The 24,530-nt window shown below is 41.8% G+C and overlaps 1 protein-coding gene across 2 annotated transcripts in view; it reads right to left on the reverse strand.

Annotated features, from left to right (window-relative positions):
• LOC142138433 (ras GTPase-activating protein 4-like) overlaps nucleotides 1-24,530 on the reverse strand; it is a 156,372-nt gene that overhangs the window by 17,281 nt on the left and 114,561 nt on the right. For both annotated transcript variants that reach the window (XM_075195106.1, XM_075195107.1), the window contains 4 exons: nucleotides 5,797-5,914; nucleotides 4,094-4,247; nucleotides 2,326-2,390; nucleotides 1,558-1,670 (listed from right to left, as the gene is read on the reverse strand). In XM_075195106.1, coding sequence (XP_075051207.1) covers nucleotides 1,558-1,670; nucleotides 2,326-2,390; nucleotides 4,094-4,247; nucleotides 5,797-5,914 — 450 coding nt within the window. The remainder of the gene's footprint in view (nucleotides 1-1,557; nucleotides 1,671-2,325; nucleotides 2,391-4,093; nucleotides 4,248-5,796; nucleotides 5,915-24,530) is intronic.

The raw sequence follows: 24,530 nt of genomic DNA on the forward strand, positions 1-24,530 counted from the left end.
GAGAGACTAGGGTCAATTTTGATAGCAGCCAATTAACCTACCTGTATGTTTTTGGAGTGTGGGAGGAAACTGGAGCACCCGGAGGAAACCCATGCAAACACAGGGAGAACATACAAACTCCACACAGATAAGGCCATGGTCGGGAATCGAACTCATGACCCCAGTGCTGTGAGGCAGAAGTGCTAACCACTAGGCCACTGTGCTGCCCCATGTTATGTTTACTTATTCCATGTCGATGTAAGACCTTCCATTTTTTTAAAAAAAGTGAAAATTGCAATCTCCCCATCTATAATTTATAAATTAGCGAGCCAATCACACTTTTGTTCCCTTTTAAATTTTGAACACTGTTCTTCCTATCCATTCCCATTCTAGTGTGATGCAAAACTCCATTATTGGATTTGGTTACTCCTAATATGGATTCTTTACTTTAAATAGTATTGTGCCCAAATCTCTCTCTTCCCTATAATAGTACTTTAGGACCCTATTGTTATTTGTATTTAACAGGCTCTCAGCCCTTAAATATAGCTGCGACCACTGCGCTGTTTTAACCGTTCTGAAGCAGGAAAGATCTGACTCATCGGCCATGAACGTAATCCAGCTAGTGATTGAATGAATCTAGTATGGTATAGCTGAGGACTATAAGTGAAAACATGAGGGATCAAATATGATGACCTGTCTGAGATACGTGTTCTTAAAAATATATTGCTTGGTAAAGTCAAATGCAGTTTCATTTGTCACAATATTTTGGCTCCTAGGTGGCGCTGTTTTACTGTACTTTATAGATGATATTTCAGTTCACCTGAATTGGTCCCTTCATTCAGTAAACGCAAGCATGCATAAAAGTAAGCTTACATTTGCTAAATAATGAAGAATCGGAAATCATTTTCCAGATAAAACAACTTTTTGGCATGGTAAATGTAGTACAGTGCGCACAAAGTTATTCAGCGGATGTAGATATCAAAAGCATTAATATGTGTACGAGCTCTTTTCCGCTCCCTGTATTTTACTGGCAGTGTGTTTAAGTTTTTGGTAGAAGTCCAACATTTTCATGTGATGGGCTTCTGTTTTTACTGAATAATGTGAGTCTGAATAACAGACCCACAGGAAAATCAAATATCTAATCTGTGGCCAGCCTTACCATGTAAGTGACCATTAAACATTCCTGTATGTCCTCATTCCCCACTGTGTACGTTACTGCAATAGGTTGGACACTTTGCCATAGGACTTATGAAAAGCATATATAGCTACATTTCATTTTAAATATATTATTCATAGCACTTACTGTATATAAAAAATAACCCTCAGAGACAGTGGACAATTTCATTATAGAGGTAATAAATGTTATTACAGATAATATTTACATAAATATGTGTTGGGGTGAATCGGCTAGTTCAAATGTGAAAAGATAATCACTAATAATATGCTCTGTCATAATTATGCTGGAATAAACTGTCCAGGCTACAGAGAAATATAAGGCCTGTGAGAAATATTTAGTTATTAAGTAACTACAAGTAGATACAGTTAAAGAAAAATCAATAATAGTTGAAATTAATTTACCCTGCTTCTTTAATCTCTACTTTACTGGGATCCAGTTCAATATATTTTTTCTCTTCAAAGATACGATTAATTGTTGGTCCAACAACGCTATGTAGATACTGTGTCCCTGCCACCTAAAAAAACAAAAATAATTTACTTCAAATGGAGAAAAAACTACTTACCATTATTATGCCAAATGTCAGACATAAATTCATGTACCTAGATTGACTGAATTAATTGACTGAAGAGATTTTCCCAGCAACAAACAAAGAACAGGATATGTGTCCTTTTCAACTTTGTGTTATCACGCACATTAAAGTCAGAGCGTTTTACTAATTAGTTTGTTGTCTATAAAGAACAGGATTGCCCGGGTATATTGATTCAGGGTTTACCCTTTTTTATCAAAACATTGCATTACTGCCAAACATATTTGTATTATGGAAACATAAATGTAAACTTATGACACATAGCTTCCCAGTAGCAAAATGCTTTAGATCAGTACTTCTGGGTATTTAAATTAATGGCCATATATGTGATAAGTTATATATCGAGCTAGTGAAATTGAAACAAATGTCATATTAAAATTAATGAACTACAAGAGAGTAGTCATGTCCAGAAATGATGTTCATGTTTTAGATTAATACATATTTCTTGTATCTTATCTACTTAATTTCTACAACACTGTTAGATGAACAGCAGATTATAACATTTTTATTTCTTTTCTCAAGTACTAGGCTCGGGTTCTGCAAACACCTGCTCAATAATAAATAAAAGAAATAGATGGTTTACCTTAAGAAAAGATTCCATTGATTTGGAAGCCAAAGAGTTGCTTCTGAATAATGTGTTTGGTTCATCTGTTGCAATAGATACATTCCATTTAAAATGCAAATATCAAATATGAACACTATGAACATTAATTATACAGGGTTACATTCTTTTGTGAACAACAAGCTGTGCTTCTATGAAACTATTATTCGTATGGGAAGGACATTTATTTGGCCTGGTTGGTAACTGCATTGATGGTATATTTTTAGGATGCATTAAACATAAAAAATAAAAAGCATGTTAAAGGCTTCTATTAGTGCATAAAATATCAAAAATACACACACTGAAAGTAATTTATGAACTGCAATATTATATGGACACGCAGAGTATTTCATTGTGTGTAAATGCAGTTAATTGCCTGCTTGGTGCATAATAAGCAGCATGCCCACGTCCCAGTTTCTAGGACTGCCCCTGTAAAATCAGTTTGCACCTACTTCTAGGGAACTGCAGGTCTAGCTGTAAATACACATGGAAAAGATAAAAATGCACTACAAAGTCCAGAACCACTGCCTTCATTAATTCTACTTCCGGTGTCTGCTAAAATACTGCTCAGTTTAGTTGATTTAATGCCTTTATTATTCGTGTCACTATCGTAAATTTCGATGTTTTTATTAAATTGGTAACATGGCACCTAGTAATGTGCCCACTAACGGCCGAGGCCAAAGAGGTGTAAAAAAACAGTGAGAAAAAAGATCTGCAGTCACCCACAAAATAAATTTGTCCTCTCTACCCCTTGAATCTAATTAAAGTATGTTGTCCTGCAAAGGAATCTCTCATTTTTACGGACACCGGTAAACTGGGGCCTATGAGTGTAATTAGGCCACATTTAGTTATTAACACGATACAAACTGTATATACTGCCATAAAAACAGCATATTTATTCATTAAAGCATGACTTAATCTATGGACAGATTAAACTTGGAGAAAATGTCACATTGTCAAAATGGCATTATGGACAGCTTGCATGTGGGGTTGTCTAGACCAGGATATGAGTGCAGGCAAATTACAAGTACTGAAATGATGTTTATAAATAGTGCTTATTAATTTCTACACTGTCGAAGTCAGACCCTGGAGCTTAAAATGCTTATTGTGAGCAGCACCATGCCTCCGGAGGGGGCGTGGCCAGCAACTTGGACTGAATGGGCAGCATCGCCCTCCAACCACCTTTATCTCCCTCTCCTCTTTCCTTACATGATGCACTTACCACTAACTAGTTCTCACAACATGCTCAGCAGCTCTGTTTCTGCCACTTTGGCTTGTACTGCAGCTGTGGCGCCTCTCTAACATAGGAACAGTATTGTGGCTGCGGTACTGTCTAATAAATGGCCAAAACAAAGACAAATTTTCAGGCCATGGGGGAGGGTTATAGGGCAACTAGAGTCACGCCTGCTGCTCATGGGCCTATTTGTGAGAGGCGTCCTAGAGGTGTAGCAGCATAAGGCCTACTGTTCATCTCCTGGACGAACTCCTCATTCTGGTGCCTCCTTGCATAGCGATATAATTTGTAGACTTTCCCATGGCAAGAGACACAATTAGCTGTATTCAAAAAGTATTAATTCAAATAAACACCAGACAAAATCCAAAAGGTCTTGTTAAATAGAACATTCTCAAATGTTGGCTGAATATTATTGCCACTATTACTGTTAAATCTAAAATGGTGGAACCTCCTATCCCTCTCACCCCTGAAATGGGGAAGATACAGCATTGTCTATACAAAATAAATCCAACTTACTTGTTTTATCAAGCTCAAGTCTAAAGAGCAGATCCAGGAATTCCTTTGCCAGCCCTTGCCCTGAGAAGATCTTTACAAGGTTGGTGGCCACTTCCTGTCTACACTCTGCAGATGTGGTGTCATCTATTAGAGTAATTAAATGGCCACTTTTTTCCTATTAGGAATAAACAGCATTTTCAGAATTCATTGATATGCTAATTCTAAAAGGGTAGTCAATTATATTTTCAGTTGTCATTTCTAAATTATAAACATAAGTTCTATGTCATTCCATTGCCTATTATTCATTTCCCAGAAGACCTACACTTCTATGGACCATTGTATGCTCCCAAATTAGCAGGATAAGTGGGGATATGCTCTATTTAGCAAACAACAATAAGTATGGCCTGACCCAACTTTAGGTCACAACGGTATCCTAATTTTCCATTTTAAAATTATGGAAGCTGGTTTGTAACCATGTACATTTTATTTAAAACAACAAGACCACTTTTGGAAACTTTGAACAAATCTCAGGTATGTTATGTACAACTCACATTTTGGAAATGGGGTAAGTGCTTCTTTTGAGCTCCAGGGGAGAGGCATGGGTGTACTAATTCTATTAGCCTAAACTGAGGCTTTCCTGGTATTTATAGTTAAAATGTAAATAACTCATAAAATGATTGCTAATCAGGGCCCCCCACCCCAGCATTCAGGGGCCTACCACACTCTCCACCAGCATTTTACTAAGTTCACCTCCTACCACTCCTTCCTGGCATCCTCAACCTCACCTTGTTTCCTGGGACCCTCTACTTATCACTTAACATAATATCCCCAGGGACCTGCTCTTTCTTTCTGATGCTGAGCCAGTAAAAGACGTGGTTGGCTTCGCCATCTGTGGCATGATGACACAATTCAGAAATTGTGTCCTATGTCCATGTATTGATGCCTATGGAGGTGGCCATTTTCATGGAGACCAAGATTTAATCAAAGACTGACAGGTAAGACAACATGACTTCAGTAATGGGAGACAGAAATGTAAAAGACACTTCAGTCTCTAGAGATTAATTAGCTGCTTTTCTTTAACGCATAGTTGCCTATTCTCCCGGAATGTCTGGGAGACCTCCTGGGCTCCCGGGAGAGCAGGGCAATCTCCTGGTTCTCGCCCCCGCAATAGATAAGTGGCAGGGGGTGAGACTTAATGATGCTAATATTACATCATCTCAACCCTGCCCACTGCTGTAATTGGCCAAAATTGTGACAATCGTCCCCACACGCCTACCTCCCCCGGGATCTCCGTGAAGCCAGCGAGGAAAAGTTGTCAAGTATGCACTTGCCTCTTCCCCTGGGATCCTCTCCACTCTACCCTGACACTCTCTCCCTGTGATTCTGCTTCCTGGGACTCTCTCCCTGTCTCCACATCCTTCTCACTCTCCTGGGATTATATCCCCTGACTCTGTACCCTCTTCCCCATTTAAACTTAAATGAAGATATACACCATTTTATATGGAGTTTTTCTATTTTTATATGATATCTATATTCATAAATAATGAAAACCACATTTTTTTGTATGTGAGAAAATAACACTGCAACACTGCACACAATGAACATTGAAAACTAGAAATCCTAATCATATTACACCCAAACCATGAATAATATATTAACGAAAGTAAACATAACTGAAAAATAATACTAATATAACACTGTATTATCTGTTTGCTTTGTATTACTTTGTAAGATGCTTTAACCTCCTGACACAGCAACTGCACCAGAGGCCTGTAGTAATCTGATGATAACACAGTCTCATCTCTGAGCCGCACTTGAAGTTGTAGAGAACCAAGGTTTCCCCTAAATGGAAATAACAAAAAATTGTGTCTGAAGATTATATTTGTAAAAAACATAAATCACATTTTGTTTCAGTCTGATTTGTTGATTATAAGTAGAGATGGTCACTGACCCCCGTGTTTTGGTTTTGTATTCGGTTTTGGATCTGGATTACCTTCGTGTTTTGGTTTTGGTTTTGCAAAACCGCCCTTGCGTGTTTTGGTTTTGGTTTTGTTTGGTTTTGTTTTGCTATTTTCGCAAAAAATAAAAAAATTTTGGTCTAAAATAACCTAATTTAGTGCTCCACCAGTTTCTTAGATAAGTGGGGTAATTCTAAAGCTAATAAATTATGAAAAAAACAGTTTAATCCCAGGTAGGCCGCCCTTAATTCGAACACTTGTCTGTAAATTATACAGACAAACCTGGTTGTCTACCTCCTCCATCTTTGATTATTGGCAATGTAGCCATCGTCTTCGGGTGTATATTACATCCTACACTTGTAGTTGAATATTAAAAAAAGCAGCCTGCACAGACTGTGGAACTAGAATGTAAAATTAAATCGACCACGGTAGTTTAGTGGCTATCTATGCCCCCCCCCCTCCACTTGTAGTTAAATATAAAAAAAGCAGCCTGCATAGACTGTGGAACTAGAAATTCAAATATACAAAGCAATGGACAAAGGCAGTTTGGTATCTGTCTGCATCAGACCCCCCCCCCCCCCGCCATCCACTTGTAGTAAAATAGAAAAAAAAACAGCCTGCATAGACCGTAGAACTAGAAATTCGAATATACAAAGAAATGGACAAAGGCAGTTTGGTATCTGTCTGCATCAGACCCCCCCCCAATCCACTTGTAGTAAAATAGAAAAAAAAAGCAGCCTGCATAGACCGTAGAACTAGAAATTCGAATATACAAAGAAATGGACAAAGGGAGTTTGGTATCTGTCTGCATCAGATCCCCTCTCCACTAGGAGTAAAATAGAAAACTATTCAGCCGTTATATAATCTAGAATATAAATAGAAATTGAGAAAGGCAATTTGGTATCTGTCTGCATCATAATCATCAACATCCTTATTAGCGCCCTCGTCACCTCCACAAATCTCCCCCTCATCCTCTTCTATTTCCAAAGTGGCATCCTCAATTTAGGTATCAGCGGCTACACTCGTGCTGTTCAGGTACACATCAGAACTGCTGAAAGGGCCCTTCTCTATGGGTACACTAACAGAATGCTCACGATTAGACATACCACTGTTGGATGGACTCTCCACAGGGATTGGTGTCATTTGTGAATCAGAGCAAACATTATCCTCTAATGCCTTACTGTTATCTTGCAGCTCGGCTTTGACGCGTAACAGTAGTTGTGCACCAATTGTAGGCTGGGTAACTTTTTGGGATCTGCCACTAATAGCCAAAGGTGAAGGCCTCATTCTCTCTTTGCCACTGCGTGTGTAGAATGGCATGCTTGCAATTTTTTTTTTATCGTCACTTAACTTTTGCTCAGTTACACTTCTTTTTCGCTTCAATACAGTAATTTTTTTGGGGGTTTTTGTTTTTTGCACTTATTTGGAAACACTCTGTTGTTTGACATCGCCTTGGCCAGATGACGTACTGGGAACACTAACATCAGGACTGGTGACAGAACCTGGTTGCTCATTCTGATCATATGTGGACTGCTTTGAATCCATTCTGAGCGCAAAGCACTGGGGAGTGCTAAAAATTATTTGGTAGATACTGCTGACAGATATGACTTTTGACAGCCAGAAATATTTATGCACAATTATGGGGGACACCCCAAAAGCACAGAGGAGTGCTAAAAATTATTTGGTAGATAATGTTGACAGATATGACTTTTGACAGCCAGAAATATTTATGCACAATTATGGGGGACACCCCAAAAGCACTGGGGAGTGCCAAATATTAACAAAAAATAATAAACCTCTATCCTCCTCTCTTCTCTAGCGATTTTTGTTAGAGCAATTGCAAGAAGAATATTGGATTCTCTCTCCCTGCTCTAATCAGCCTATGACTACACCCTGCTCTCTCCCTCTGTCAAATGGCGATGGATTGCTGTGGAGGCGTGTATTTATAATGTTGAAGTATCGCGAGAACCGAGCCCCGAGATCCGACGACGTCACGATGACGTTCGGCCTCGATTTGGATTCGGAACGGGCGGGAGAGTACCGAGCTGCTCAGCTCTGTACTCGGATACCCAAAGTTCGGGTGGGTTCGGTTCTCTGGGAACCGGACCCGCCCATCTCTAATTATAAGGTCATGATGAATTTTGACGTTATCAGTTAAAACCAATGAATATATTTGAGGACACTGTGTTAGACACTGGAAACTGCGGTGTAAAGAACCAATAAATATATGGTGCAGCTGTGACAGGGAGCTGAAGAATGTGTTGTGTCTGTACTCTGTACACCATAAGACCAGCTCTGCATCAATGGATTAGTACATTTTAAATAAAAAACAAATGATCATTACAGAATGAGTAAGAGGGGAGATTGTTGGTTTAACAGAAGAATCTCTGTAAAGGACAGCAGTCTAGAGATTTTTTTATGAGGGGATTACACATTAATATTAATTCTCAAAAGTAAAGATGCCGATTCTTGTGTACACACTATACATGATTTACCTTCATCATCATCATTTATTTATATAGCGCCACTAATTACGCAGCGCTGTACAGAGAACTCATTCACATCAGTCCCTGCCCCATTGGAGCTTACAATTTAAATTCCCTAATATAGACACACAGACAGACAGAGAGGGAGAGACTAAGGTCAATTATGATAGCATCCAATTAACCTACCAGTATGTTTTTGGAGTGTGGGAGGAAACCGGAGCACCTGGAGGAAACCCGCGCAAACACGGGGAGAACAATAAAACTCCACACTGATAAGGCCATGGTCGGGAATTGAACTCATGACCCCAGTGCTGTGAGGCAGAAGTGCTAACCAATAGGCCACTGTGCTGTGATTTACCTTCAGATCTGTGCTCTTCATCAGGTCCAAGAGCATAAGGTCCCCTGGCTGTACAAAAACTTTCATAAGATACATCACAAGTATACTGCCACATTTGCTTTGGCAAATGTATTATTTTTTTTTTTACAGCAAAATGCCATTTTTGGGGGACAGCCGTATTTTAAACTAAAGACTACATGCACACTGCAGAATTGGAATGACACAAGTCAGTTTGAAAATCTCGATCAACGATTTTATGTGCCCTGGAATGATAATCATTCATCGTTGCAGGGTACACACTACTGCGATATCGGGCTAATCAGTCGTTTATTGTTTAATTGGCCCAATAATCTGCTGAAAACGCAGTAGTGTGTAGGCTTAACCTATTTTATGCTGGTCATTGCAGTTCCTATATACTTCTATAAATAGACCCCTTGGTCTTTTTTGCACTAGACCTTGCAGTTTCCAGCTCTTTTGTCGGAAAAGCATTAAAAATGTTCATTATGCTGGTGCCAAATAGTATGGGAACTTATTTAATGTTACCAGTGCTAACACGTTGTTCTTTGCTTGAAAGAAATATATCCATTTGTATTAATTAATGTGTTTTATAAAATATTCTGGCATAATAATTCTGTTGAGATTAGATAGGTTGCATGTCTATCTCATAAAGGATATATATAACATTACTCTGTTATTTACACAGAAACATATTAATGTATTGCTTTGCGTATTTGTTAAAGGACGTCTCTAGACACTTTCGGAGTGCACATAGGTGGTGTCTTCCTGTTTCTTCTGTATTGTTACTGTACATATTTCCTGTTTATCTTACCTACGTTGTTTTACTTTAGGATTTTTAGGTTTCTATAGGTTGGACCTTCCTGGCTGCATGCTGGTTTTACAAACTCTTCTGCCCACTTTCTTTGGCTTGTTACAATGTATATTCAGGGTTTTATGCAGCTCTCATGAGTTGTGTCATTGAAATTAAGGAGTGCTGTCAAGATTCCAATTAATGTGTTCAAAACTGAAGTTAACAATAAATAGCTTGACACAGATATACTGTATTCACAGATATACACCGATCAGCCAGACATTTAAAAAATCTGCCTAATATTGTGTAGGTCCCCTGAGTTCTACCAAAACAGCTCTGATCCATCAAGGCATGGACTCCACAAGACCCCTGAGGGTGTCCTGTAGTATATAGCACCAAGATGTTAGCAGCAGATCCTTTAAGTCCTGTAAGTTGCAAGGTAGGGCCTCCATGGTTCAGACTTTTTTTTCCAGCACATCCCACAGATGCTCAATCGGATTGAGATCTTGGGAATTTGGAGGCCAAGTCAACACCATGAACTCTTTGTCAAGTTCCTCAAACCATTACCAAACAATTTTTACAGTGTGGAAGGGTGCATTATCCTGCTGAATGAGGCCACTGCCATCAGGGAATAACGTTGCCATGAAGGGGAGTACTTGGTCTGCAACAACTATTCAGGTAGGTGGTACATGGCAAAGTAACATTCCCATTATTATTATCGTTTATTTGTATGATGCCACAGATTCAGTAGCGCCTGACATAGAAGTACAAATGTGACATACATGAAAACAGTAGACATATCAAGTACATAGGTACAGAACACAATAATAAATGCATGGACCCTGCCCACGAGAACTTACATTCTAGCCAAAGGGAGTAGTGATAAAAACAATAGGAACTAAAGGGACATTAAGTTTAGCAGTCCATGTGGGAACCAGAGGAGGGTAAACAATCGAACTGGAAAGAGGGTGGGTTGAAGTGGTGATAGAGTTGGTTGAAGAATGTGAGAATATTGGGCTGGGCGAATGGGGAAAAGAGGAACATGGGAGGAGAGGTAGGAGGGGAGTAGGAGAGGAAGACAGTTCAGTGTGGAGAGACAAGGAAAGCAGTTAGCAGTGTGGGCAGAACAACATATTACAGATGAACAGATTGGACATACTGAGAATATAAATGAGAGACAAGGTTTGCAAGTGGTTCATAAATCAGAAGTGATCTTATTACCAATGCTAGCAGATCTGTCCAAAGTGTCCAAAGCAGGTGCTTTGAGGTGGAATGTAACAAGACTCACTGGAGTGTTGGATTTTGTCCTCCTGTAGCAGTGGTATCAGGTAGAGTGTCCTTTTTTATCTCCTGTTTAACCCCAATATAACTCTGCATGATTCTATAGTAATCCTAATACACCTCTAACTAACACACTAGCTGTGCAGCCAACACTGGTTGGCAGCCACTACACACTGATTATGTATGATGTATGATTATGTGGGACATCACATGAATACCAGGACACAAGGTTTCCCAGCAGAACATTACCCAGAGAATTACAATGCCTCTGCAGGCTTGTCTTCCCATAGTGCATCCTGGTGCCATCTCTTCCCTAGGTAAACAACGCACTCGTGAGGTAAAAGAAAACATGATTTATCAGACCAGGCCACCTTCTTCCATTACTCCATGGTCCAGTTCTGGTGCTCACGTGCCCATTGTAGGCGTTTTCAGAAGTGGACAGAGGTCAGCATGGGCACTCTGACCAGTCTGCTGCAAGCTGCAAAGCCCCAATACCTTTCTATCATAGCCGACATTACATTTTTCAGCAATTTCTGCTATAGTATCTCTTTTGTGGGATTGGACCAGACTGGCTAGCTTTCATTTCCCACGCGCATCAATAAGGCTGGGCCATTCATAACCCTATTCACCGCTTGTCCTTCTTTGGTCCACTTTTGGTAGGTACTAGCAGGGCCGGACTGGCCATCTGGCACTTCTGGCAAATGCCAGAAGGGCCGATGGCCAGAAGGGCCGGTCCGCATGTCCGCCGAGCAGCAGCACCCTGCGCGCTGCTCGGCGGACGGAGAGTCAGTGACTGGCGACTATGTGAGTAATCACATGGGACGGCACCACGCCACAGGCGCCGTCCCATGTGATTACTGCATAGTCGGCAGTCATTGATTCTCCGTTGGCTGACCAGCGCGCAGGGTGCTGCTGCTGCTGGATGTAAAAAGGTAAGTGTCTGTGTGTGTAAGTAAGTAATAGTGTGGCAAACAGTGGGGCTGGCAAACTGGGGCAAACAAACAAACAGTGGAGGAAAAACAGTGGGGCTAACAAACAAACAGTGGGGCTAACAAACAAACAAACAGTGGGGCTAACAAACAAACAAACAGTGGGGCTAACAAACAAACAAACATTGGGGCTAACAAACAAACAGTGGGGCTAACAAACAAGCAGTGGAGGAAAAACAGTGGGGCTAACAAACAAACAAACAGTGGGGCTAGCAAACAAACAGTGGGGCTAACAAACAAACAAACAAACAGTGGGGCTAACAAACAAACAAACAGTGGGGCAAACAAACAGTGGGGCTAACAAACAAACAGTGGGGCTAACAAACAAGCAGTGGAGGAAAAACAGTGGGGCTAACAAACAAACAGTGGGGCTAACAAACAAACAGTGGGGCTAACAAACAAACAAACAGTGGGGCTAACAAACAAACAGTGGGGCTAACAAACAAACAGTGGGGCTAACAAACAAACAAACAGTGGGGCTAACAAACAAGCAGTGGAGGAAAAACAGTGGGGCTAACAAACAAACAGTGGGGCTAACAAACAGTGGTGCTAACAAATAAACAGTGGGGCTAACAAACAAGCAGTGGAGGAAAAACAGTGGGGCTAACAAACAAACAGTGGGGCTAACAAACAAACAGTGGGGCTAACAAACAAACAAACAGTGGGGCTAACAAACAAACAGTGGGGCTAACAAACAAACAAACAAACAAACAGTGGGGCTAACAAACAAACAGTGGGGCTAACAAACAAACAAACAGTGGGGCTAACAAACAAGCAGTGGAGGAAAAACAGTGGGGCTAACAACCAGACAGTGGGGCTAACAACCAGACAGTGGGGCTAACAACCAGACAGTGGGGCTAACAACCAGTGGGGCTAACAGTGTGGCTGTGGGGCTAATTTTGTGCATGTGTGGCCCCATGTTGCTATAGTGTACGTGCGTGTTTGGCCATGTTCATATAGTGTGCGCGAGCGCAGTATTTTAAATATAGCATGTGTGTGCGCGCAGTATTTTAATATAATATGTGAGAGAAGGGAGGATCTTAATATAGTGTGGGAGGTAGGCTATTTAATGGTGGAGTGTAGGTGGGGGCTAATTATTTAAGGTGAGGTGAAAGAACCTTTAATTTAATGCTGGGGTGGTTTAGGGCTATCAATTGAATATGGGGCTGATTTTGGGGAGAAGGGCTATTTATTGAATGTGAATATAAATTATTTATTGTCGGGATTGGTTGTGGAAAATGGCTATATTTATTACATTTTAATGCTATTTAATTTATTGCTGGGACTGTTTGGAGGGAGGGAAATATGTCTTGAGTAAATGGGTATACTGTTAATTTTATGTTGGGGCTGGTTGGAGGGAAATTGGTCTACTTAATTAATGTGAATATTATTATTGTGGGGACTGGAGGGAGGCCTAATTATAAAACGTGAGTGCTATTGTTTTAACATTGGGGCTGGTTGGAGTTTTCTAAATCTCATGTACCCATTTTTTTTTTCAAAATAGGGCATCCAATATTCCAGGTTCGAGACAAGAATGAACTGAGCTAAAGAAACCATCTGCTACAAGTGGTGAAAGTGACCAAGACAGGTAGGAGAGAGCAGGACAGTCTGCCAACTGTCCTGAATCTGGTAGGGCAGTCCTGAATTTGGATGACTGTCTCCCTTAGTCAGGATTTGGTCCGACTGCAAGGACAGTTGGGAGGTATGTCCCGCTTCACAACGTACTGCTTGTGAAGGCAACGCTGTGTGCTTCTAACAGTAGGGCCTGTGTATTTGTCTAAAATGCTAAATGTAATGTATTATTATAATGTATGTATCAATGCCCCATGTTGGCCACACCCACAACACAATGAGGTCACGCCGTGTTCAGCGCCACCGCTACGCGGCGGCACATATTTTCATTTCTGCTGGAACTGAGGTGGGCCTGTGTACCTTAAATGCCAGGGCTGATTTTTAGTCCCAGTCCGGCCCTGGGTACTAGCCACTGCATACACGGGAACACATCCCAAGAACTGCAGTTTTGGAGATGCTCTGACACAGTCGCCTAGCCATCACAATTTGGCCTGTTCATTTGCTGCCTAATACATCCCACACTTTGACAGGTACCATTGTAACAAGATAATCAATGTTATTCACTTTACTTGTCAGTGGTTTTAATGTTGTGGCTGATCTGTGAATATTATTAAAACCTGCGTCTTTCTTCAGATGCTGGTATGTGTGACACGTCTGTTGTGTGAGTGTGCAGCCAAAAGATGCTTTGTGCTAGGTGGATGGGAAAGCCAAACTCGCTAGTAATTGGAGAGAGAAAGGAGACCGATCGAAAACGGTCTCTTTTCTCTAATCTGCAATGCTGAACTGACACATCATGATCTATATTGAAAAATGTTTGTAACTCCCCGTGCTTGTGTGCAGTTTGAGGTATGTCTGAGAGTGGTAATGTACCAGGTCTATGTGCCCTTCTCTGCCCAGATAGCTTGTGGTTGTGGGCATAATAACTTGATGTAGGACATAACTTACCCCAACTATAAATCTGTCCCCCCATTTAACATTTACATCCCCCACCAATGCAACATGGTTTTACACAGGTGCAAAGTTACTTCTATTTTTGCTCTCCTTTCTTTATTGAATCAAGCCCAATGTCTCTAGAGGGTGGTGGTGCAGTGTAACATGTCTCACAACGTTGAGAGTCAGATTGTCTCTTTATCATAAAATAAACTATTTATTTACACACATTTTTAAATAGATGCTGTAATAAATCAAATATATACAGCTCCTCCTGCATGAATCTTAACAGTTACAGTAAGAAACTCAGTTGCATTTGTTAAGCTAGGCACACACCTATGCAATCTGATATAATTTCTCTAACGATTTCACTAAAAATCGAAAGCCCTGATGACCATGCCGATTCATGCATACACACCTACACAATCTACATTAAGATGTGTGAACTTTATCTCTCATAACCATCTGCTGAAAAGATCATGACTCCGTATACACTCTACAGATACACAGAGAAACTAATGGCAGAAGTGCATACTCACACATTTGACCAAATTCGATCCATCATAGATCATGAATTTTAGGAAGTTTAGAATACCAAATCAACATCTGCAATGTGCTTTGGTACGATAAAACATGATCGTGGGAGCATACACACTCTTGCAATATCTGACCAATCGGTCATGAATCGTGTGATCTACGAGGTAATTGCATAGGTGTGTATCCAGTTTGATTGTTGTCATATCACATACCAGGTTCTTCTGGGCCTAGTAGTTCCACACATACTTAGAGTATCTCTCGGCTGCAGCTCACCCCTCCTCTGCATGGGTAACATAACTCACTTGGCTCTGGCTCTATCTCTGGTGCACTCTCAGCCGCAACTCACCCCTCACTTCCTCGTTTGTGGGGATGACATTTCCATTTACTTGGGCTATTACACTTTCTCTGTTGTGTAGCTTCAGCCCCTTCAATACACACAATGCTGACCTAAGGTAAATATTTGATAAACATGGTTCGCTCACTGAGGTACCTTGTAGTGGTCTCTAACCGTATGATAGAATGGCTCCTCTATTCATCGGGTGCTTAACATATATCTGGACACACCCCTTCCAATGACAGAATTCTTGTGCCTCCTCTGATCTGTCAGGCTGTGTCTCTTTCTCTCCCTCTCTATAGAGGACCAGAGTTTGACTTTCTGCCCGCTCACACATAGCAGAGCTCACTGACGGTTTCAATTTCTTCTTTTAGATAGAGTACTCTGCTCTCAGCAGCACTCCACTCTCCATAGAGTCTCTCTCTCTCTTATATGGGCTTCTTGATATTGAGCACTCTAAATACACAACATACTATGTGTATTGTCATCAATTTCATATACTGAATATCAGGACCGGACTGGGACTAAAAATCAGCCCTGGCATTTAAAGCACACAAGCTCACCTCTGTTCCAGATAATAATAATTTTAATAATAATAATAATTACAGTACTTTTTGCAAGGGTCATTGGTATACAGTGTCCCGTGAGATACAAATGTATTACGCGACGCGCAGCTTGAGTCTCTAATTGCAGCATAGGGCGCACCAGTATCAGATAATGGTGTGTACAGGACCGGCAAGAGAAATTTGGGGCCTGGGTACATTGGATTTTTGGGACTCCCCACCATAGACGAGTAGCAAAGAAACTGTGTGCTTACGCTGTGCGGCGCCACCGAAAAGGGCGTGATCACATTGTGCTGGGAGTGTGGTCAACATGGGGTATTGATACATATATTGTAATAAAACATTACATTTATCACGCCCTCCCAGCCACATTATGACACCCCCAGCCCTCTGTACATATCTATGCTTCTGGTGCTGCTGACATCCATCAGGGTGGGACCTTCCTGTAGAGTGAGCAGAGAAGCTCGTTGTCTCACGAGATTACCAAATCTTGTGATACTTAGAGCTCCTCGGCTTGCTCTGCAGGCTGTGTTCTGTCCGAGGCCCGGGAGCAGCTATCAGCTCCCTTCCCCTAACCAGAGCTGGATTAAGGTTCGGGTGGCCCACGGTATTTAAGACAGCAGGGCCCCTATTATGTAACATGGTTATCATTTTAGACAAATTTTAGACAAATACACAAGCAAAACTGTGTGCACTATTATAAGATATACACAGCTCTGCTTTCACAAGCAGTACGTTGTGAAGTGGGAGATACCTCCCAACAGTCCTTGCAGTCGGACCAAATCCTGAATAAGCGAGAGAGTCACCCAAATTCGGGACTGCCCCACCAGATTCAGGACAGTTGTCAGACTCTCCTGCTCTGTCCTACCTGTCTTGTCACTTTCACCACTTGTGGCAACTGGTTTCTTTAGCTCAGATCCTGCTTGTCTTGATCTTGGAATGTTGGATGCCCTATATTGATATTTTGAAAAAAATGGGTACATGAGATTTAGAAAACTCCAACCAGCCCCGGTGTTAAATCAACATCACTCACGTTTTATAATTTGGTCTCCCTGCATTCCCAACAATAATAATATTCACATTTAATAAATAGACCTATTTCCCTCTAACCAGCCCCAACATTAAATTAACAGTATACACATTTAATCAAAACCTATTTCACTCCCTCAAAACAGTCCCAGCAATAAATTAAGTAGCATTTACGTTTAGTAAATATAACCATTTTCCACAACCATCCCAGGCATTAAATAATTTATATTCACATTTAATTATTATTATTAATTTTTATTTATAGGGCGCCACTAGGTGTCCGTAACGCCGTACAGGGACAAACGAAATTACAATATGAGGTGAGACAGCACAGTACAGTAAACAATAAGCACAGTAACTCAGCAAGCTCAAAGCACAGCTAGAGGGGCGGGGGAGGGGAGAAGGTAAGGTCTGCATACGACGGAGCCCAAGAGGGAGGGCATCCGTAAATAGCCCTTCTCCCCAAACTCAGCTCCATATTCAATTAATAGCCACAAAGCACCCCAGCATTAAATTAAAGGTTCCGGCATCTCACCTTAAATAATTAGCCACCACCTACACTCCAGCATTAAATAGCCTACCTCCTATACTATATTAGGATCCCCCCTTCCCTCACAAATTATATTAATATACTGCGCGCCCACACACACACACACAAACAATATATTAACATACAGCGCCCACACACATACACACACTATAATAACATTATGCACCCACACACAGTATATTAACATACTGTGCCCACACACACACACACAGTATATTAACATACTGCGCCCACACACACACACACAGTATATTAACATACTGCACCCACACACACACACACACACACACACACTATATTAACATACTGCGACCACACACAAACACACACAGTATATTAACATACTGCGCCCACACACACACACTTACACACACACACACACACACTATATTAACATACTGCACCCACACACACACACACACACACACACTATATTAACATACTGCGCCCACACACATACTCTATATTAACATACTACGCCCACACACACACACATTAATATACTGCTCCCACACACACACACACACACACACACTATATTAACATACTGTGCCCACACACACACACTCACACTATATTAACATACTGTGCCCACACACACACACACTAAATTAACATACTGCGCCCTCACACAAACACACACACACACACACACACACACTATATTAACATACTGAGCCCACACACACACACTCACACTATATTAACATACTGTGCCCACACACACACACTATATTAACATACTGTGCCCACACAAACACACACACACATACTCTATATTAACATACTGCGCCCACACACAAACAAACTATATTAATATACTGCTCCCACACACACACACTATATTAACATATTGCGCCCACACACACACTATATTAACATACTGTGCCCACACACACACACACTATATTAACATACTGCGCCCTCACACAAACACACACACACACACACACACTATATTAACATACTGTGCCCACACACACACACTCACACTATATTAACATACTGTGCCCACACACACACACTATATTAACATACTGTGCCCACACAAACACACACACACATACTCTATATTAACATACTGCGCCCACACACAAACAAACTATATTAATATACTGCTCCCACACACACACACTATATTAACATATTGCGCCCACACACACACTATATTAACATACTGTGCCCACACACACACACACACACTATATTAACTAGAGATGAGCGCACTCGGAGTTATGAAATCCGAGTCCACCCGAACGTTGCTGATCCGAGTCGGATCCGAGACAGATCCGGGTATTGGCGCCAAATTCAATTCTGAAACTGAGGCTCTGACTCATAATCCCGTTGTCGGATCTCGCGATACTCGGATCCTATAAATTCCCCGCTAGTCGCCGCCATCTTCACTCGGGCATTGATCAGGGTAGAGGGAGGGTGTGTTAGGTGGTCCTCTGTCCTGCTATATCTCGTGCTGTTCAGTTCAGTTCTGTGCTGTGCTGTGCTGTGCTGTGCTCAGTCCAGTGGTGCTGTGTCCTGTGCTCTGTCCTTCTGAGGTCAGTGGTGCTGCTGGGTCCTGTGCTGTGTCCTGTTCAGTCCAGTGGTGCTGTGTCCTGTGCTCTGTCCTGCTGAGTTCAGTAGTGCTGCTGGGTCCTGTGCTGTGTCCTGTTCAGTCCAGTGGTGCTGTGTCCTGTGCTCTGTGCTTCTAAGGGCATAGTTATTTCCCATTATTCCCAAGTTTTTAAAAAATAAAAAAAAAGTTATAAAAAAAATAAAAATAAAAAATTAAAAAAATAACTAATTATAACCAAATTTGCAAAACCAATCCAGCAGTATAAGCCCATTGGTACTGCAATATTACCAAGTTCACACATTCAGCAAAATATAGCTTAGTCCGGCACTGAAATGACTGCTCAGACTCGGTACCAACGCTGGGGATCTGCACCCCAAAAATAGATAAATATAACAACCAAGGTATGCGGTGGTATACCCGAGTCTGCCACAAAAACACTCATGCACAAAGTATATAATTAAAAAATGTTTATTCTAACATATAAAAAACCATAATAGGTACAACCAATGTTATCGGTGCCAAAACAATTACTAGCGAGGTAGGTGCACCTACACGCTAACCAGATAATATGTATACCAGTCCAGCAACTGTATAATTTCCTCAGATCTCTGAGGAAATCGCCTATATGGGGATGAAACGCGTCAGGTGAACAGCAATTAATTTTAAACTATTCTTGTGGACTATAGTTCAGTGCCTATACCAGACATGTAAAATGTAAAATCCAAAAAGCCCAAGTTAAGAAAAAGTAGCAAAAAGAGAAACTTAAAATCATCTGAGGAGAAACGTAAAGTTGCCAATATGTTATTTACGACACGGAGTGGCAAGGAACGGCTTAGGCCCTGGCCCGTGTTCATGACTAGTGGTTCATCTTCACCCACGAATCTTAGCCCTCCTCCTCCTCCCCCCCTACAAAAAATTGAAGAGAGTTATGCTGTCAGCAACAAAACAGCAAACAACTCTGCCTTCTAAAGAGAAATTATCACAAATCCCCAAGGCGAGTCCAAGGGTGTTGGTGGTTGTCAAGCCTGACCTTCCCATCACTGTACGGGAAGAGGTGGCTCGGGAGGAGCCTATTGATGATGTAGCTGGCGCTGTGGAGGAACTTGATGAGGATGGTGATGTGGTTATTGTAAATGAGGCACCAGGGGGGGAAACAGCTGATGTCCATGGGATGAAAAAGCCCATCGTCATGCCTGGTCAGAAGACCAAAAAATGCACCTCTTCGGTCTGGAGTTATTTTTATCCAAATCCAGACAAGCAATGTATGGCCATATGTAGCTTATGTAAAGCTCAAATAAGCAGGGGTAAGGATCTTGCCCACCTAGGAACATCCTCCCTTATACGTCACCTGAATAACCTTCATAGTTCAGTGGTTAGTTCAGGAACTGGGGCTAGGACCCTCATCGGTACAGGGACACCTAAATCCCGTGGTCCAGTTGGATACACACCAGCAACACCCTCCTCGTCAACTTCCTCCACAATCTCCATCAGATTCAGTCCTGCAGCCCAAGTCAGCAGCCAGACTGAGTTCTCCTCAATACGGGATTCATCCGAGGAATCCTGCAGCGGTACGCCTACTACTGCCACTGCTGCTATTGCTGCTGTTAGTCGGTCATCTTCCCAGAGGGGAAGTCGTAAGACCGCTAAGTCTTTCACAAAACAATTGACCGTCCAACAGTCGTTTGCCATGACCACAAAATACGATAGTAGTCACCCTATTGCAAAGCGTATAACTGCGGCTGTAACTGCAATGTTGGTGTTAGACGTGCGCCCGGTGTCCGCCATCAGTGGAGTGGGATTTAGAGGGTTGATGGAGGTATTGTGTCCCCGGTAACAAATCCCATCGAGATTCCACTTCACTAGGCAGGCGATACCAAAAATGTACAGAGAAGTGCGATCAAGTGTCCTCAGTGCTCTAAAAAATACGGTTGTACCCACTGTCCACTTAACCACGGACATGTGGACAAGTGGTTCTGGGCAAACGAAGGACTATATGACTGTGACAGCCCACTGGGTAGATGCATCCCCTTCCGCAGCAACAGCAACAGCTGCATCAGTAGCAGCATCTACAAAATGGCTGCTCGTGCAAAGGCAGGCAACATTGTGTATTACAGGCTTTAATAAAAGGCACAATGCTGACAACATATTAGTGAAACTGAGGGAAATTATCTCCCAGTGGCTTACCGCACTTAGACTCTCATGGGGATTTGTGGTGTCAGACAATGCCAGTAACATTGTGCGGGCATTAAATATGGGCAATTTCCAGCACGTCCCATGTTTTGCCCACACCATTAATTTGGTGGTGCAGCATTACCTCAAGAGTGACAGGGGTGTGCAGGAGATGCTTGCGGTGGCGCGCAAAATTGCTGGACACTTTCGGCATTCAGCCAGTGCCTACCGCAGACTAGAGGCACATCAAAAAACCATGAACCTGCCCTGCCATCACCTCAAACAAGAGGTTGTGACGCGCTGGAACTCCACCCTCTATATGCTGCAGAGGATGGAGGAGCAGCAAAAGGCCATTCAGGCCTACACAGCCACCTACGACATAGGCAAAGGAGTGGGGATGCGCCTCAGTCAAGTGCAGTGGAGACTGATTTCCGTGTTGTGCAAGGTTCTGCAGCCATTTGAACTTGCCACACGAGAAGTCAGTTCCGACACTGCCAGCTTGAGTCAGGTCATTCCCCTGATCAGGCTGTTGCAGAAGCAGCTGGAGAAAGTGAGGGAGGAGCTGGTAAGCCATTGCGATTACACCAAGCATGTAGCTCTTGTGGATGTAGCCCTTCGTACGCTTTGCCAGGATCCGAGGGTGGTCACTCTTTTAAAGTCAGAGGAATACATTCTGGGCACCGTGCTCGATCCTCGGTTTAAAGCGTATGTTGTGTCTCTGTTTCCGGCGGACACAAGTCTACAGCGGTGCAAAGACCTGCTGGTTAGGAGATTGTCCTCTGAAGAGGACTGTGACATGCCAACAGCTCCACCCTCATTTTCTTCCACATCTATGGCTGCGAGGTAAAAGCTCAGTTTTCCTAAAAGAGGCACTGGCGGGGATGCTGATAACATCTGGTCCGGACTGAAGGACCTGCCAACCATTGCAGACATGTCTACTCTCGCTGCATTGGATGCTGTCACAATAGAAAAAATTGTGGATGATTACTTTGCTGACACCATCCAAGTAGACATGTCAGACAGTCCATATTGTTACTGGCAGGAAAAAAAGGCAGTTTGGAAGCCCTTGTACAAACTGTCTCTATTTTACCTGAGTTGTCCCCCCTCCAGTGTGTACTCGGAAAGAGTTTTTAGTGCAGCGGGGAACCTGGTCAGTGCGCGGCGAAGGAGGTTGCTTCCTCATAACGTTGAAAAAATGATGTTTATAAAAATGAATAATCAATTCCTCAATGAAGTACAGCACTGCCCTCCAGATAGTACAGAGGGACCTGTGGTTGTGGAGTCCAGCGGGGACGAATTGATAATGTGTGATGAGGAGGAAGTACACACTGTAGGGGGAGAGGAATCAGAGGTTGAGGATGAGGACGACATCTTGCCTCAGTAGAGCCTGTTTAGTCTGTACAGGGAGAGATGAATAGCTTTTTTGGTGTGGGGGCCCAAACAAACCAATCATTTCAGCCAAAGTTGTTTGGTAGGCCCTGTCGCTGAAATGATTGGTTTGTTAAAGTGTGCATGTCCTATTTCAACAACATAAGGGTGAGTGTGAGGGCCCAAGGACAATTCCATCTTGGAACTTTTTTTTTTGCATTATATGACCAATCAACAGTCGTTTGCCATGTTCAAAAAGTAAAACCAAATTTAAACAAATTCAAGAAATTAAACCAAAAGTAAAATGCCCTGTCATAATTTAAAACAAGAGGTATTGACGTGCTCTAAAACTACTGTATTGTTGTTTATATTTTATAAACACTACACTTGAAAGCTTGAGTCTTTCAATGAAAAAGTAACTCTCCATTGCACGAATATTTGCAACAGGGACAATTTTAGGGTTAAGAAAGTCAACTAATAACACTTAGACGCTGCCTGTCTTTAATAAACACTACACTTGGAAGTTGGAGGAAGTATTGTGGCCCCGACACCAAATTTACTACCGGGGCCACTCCACCGAGCAGTCCATATTTAGGTGTATCAGATATTAAAGAACGGTGACAGTTGATGCCCAATTTTTTAATTATATTGTTGGCGCTGTAAAAAAATTGTGTTCCGGGCACACCACACTACGCAGTCCATACCCTTTTTTGCTGGAATTCTGACCCGTGGAGGGTTTTTTAATTATATTTTGGCCTCGGTACCAAATTGTGTACCGGGGCCACCACACTACGCAGTCAAGAAAGATAGATGCGTATCATAGATAAAGTACATTCAGTGTTGTGGGGCAAATTGAAAAATATTCAAAATGCACTGACATTATCAAAAACAAGAGGTTTTCACACGCTGAAACTCCAACATGTATATGATGGAGAGGATGGAGGAGCAGCCGTATGTGCAGTGTAATGCAGACCTGTTGAAGGTTTTTTATATATTTTATTGTGGTGCCCAGTGCCCACTACTCTACGCAGTCCAGATACTACTTTTGGGTGTAATTCAGACCTGTTGAAGGTTTTCTATATATTTTTTATTGTGGTGCCCAGTGCCCACTACTCTACGCAGTCCAGATACTATTTTTGGGTGTAATTCAGACCTGTTGAAGGTTTTCTATATATTTTTTATTGTGGTGCCCAGTGCCCACTACTCTACGCAGTCCAGATATTATTTTTGGGTGTAATGCAGACCTGTTGAAGGTTTTCTATATATTATATTGTGGTGGCCAGTGGCCAGTCCTCTACGCAGTCCAGATACTATTTTTGGGTGTAATTCAGACCAGTTGATGGGTTTTTAATTATATTGTGGGGAACACTCCTCTACGCAGTCCAGAAAGATACCTCGTTGCAACGTTTTGTACTAAAAAAAAAAATATATTGTGAGGTGTTAGGTGTTCAGAATAGCCTTTAAATTAGTGGAAATTATTGTTATTGAATGTTATTGATGTTAATAATAGCGTAGGAGTGAAAATAAGCCCAAAAACTTGATTTTTACACCTTTTAGTTTTTTTTCAAAAAAAAATCCGAATCCAAAACCTTAAATCCGAACCAAAACCTTTCGGCAGGTGTTTTGCGAAACAAATCCGAACCCAAAACATCGAGAAAATCCGGATCCAAAACACAAAACACGAGACCTCAAAAGTCGCCGGTGCATATCCCTAATATTAACATACTGTGCCCACACTCACTATATTAGCATACTGCGCCCACACACACACACACACACACACACTATATGAACATACTGCACCCACACACACACACACACACTATATTAATATACTGCGGACACACACACTATATTAATATACTGTGCCCACACTCACTATATTAGCATACTGCGCCCACACACACACACACACACACACACTATATGAACATACTGCACCCACACACACACACACACACACTATATTAATATACTGCG

Source organism: Mixophyes fleayi, chromosome 2 (assembly GCF_038048845.1).
Source record: "Mixophyes fleayi isolate aMixFle1 chromosome 2, aMixFle1.hap1, whole genome shotgun sequence".
NCBI lineage: Eukaryota > Metazoa > Chordata > Amphibia > Anura > Limnodynastidae > Mixophyes > Mixophyes fleayi.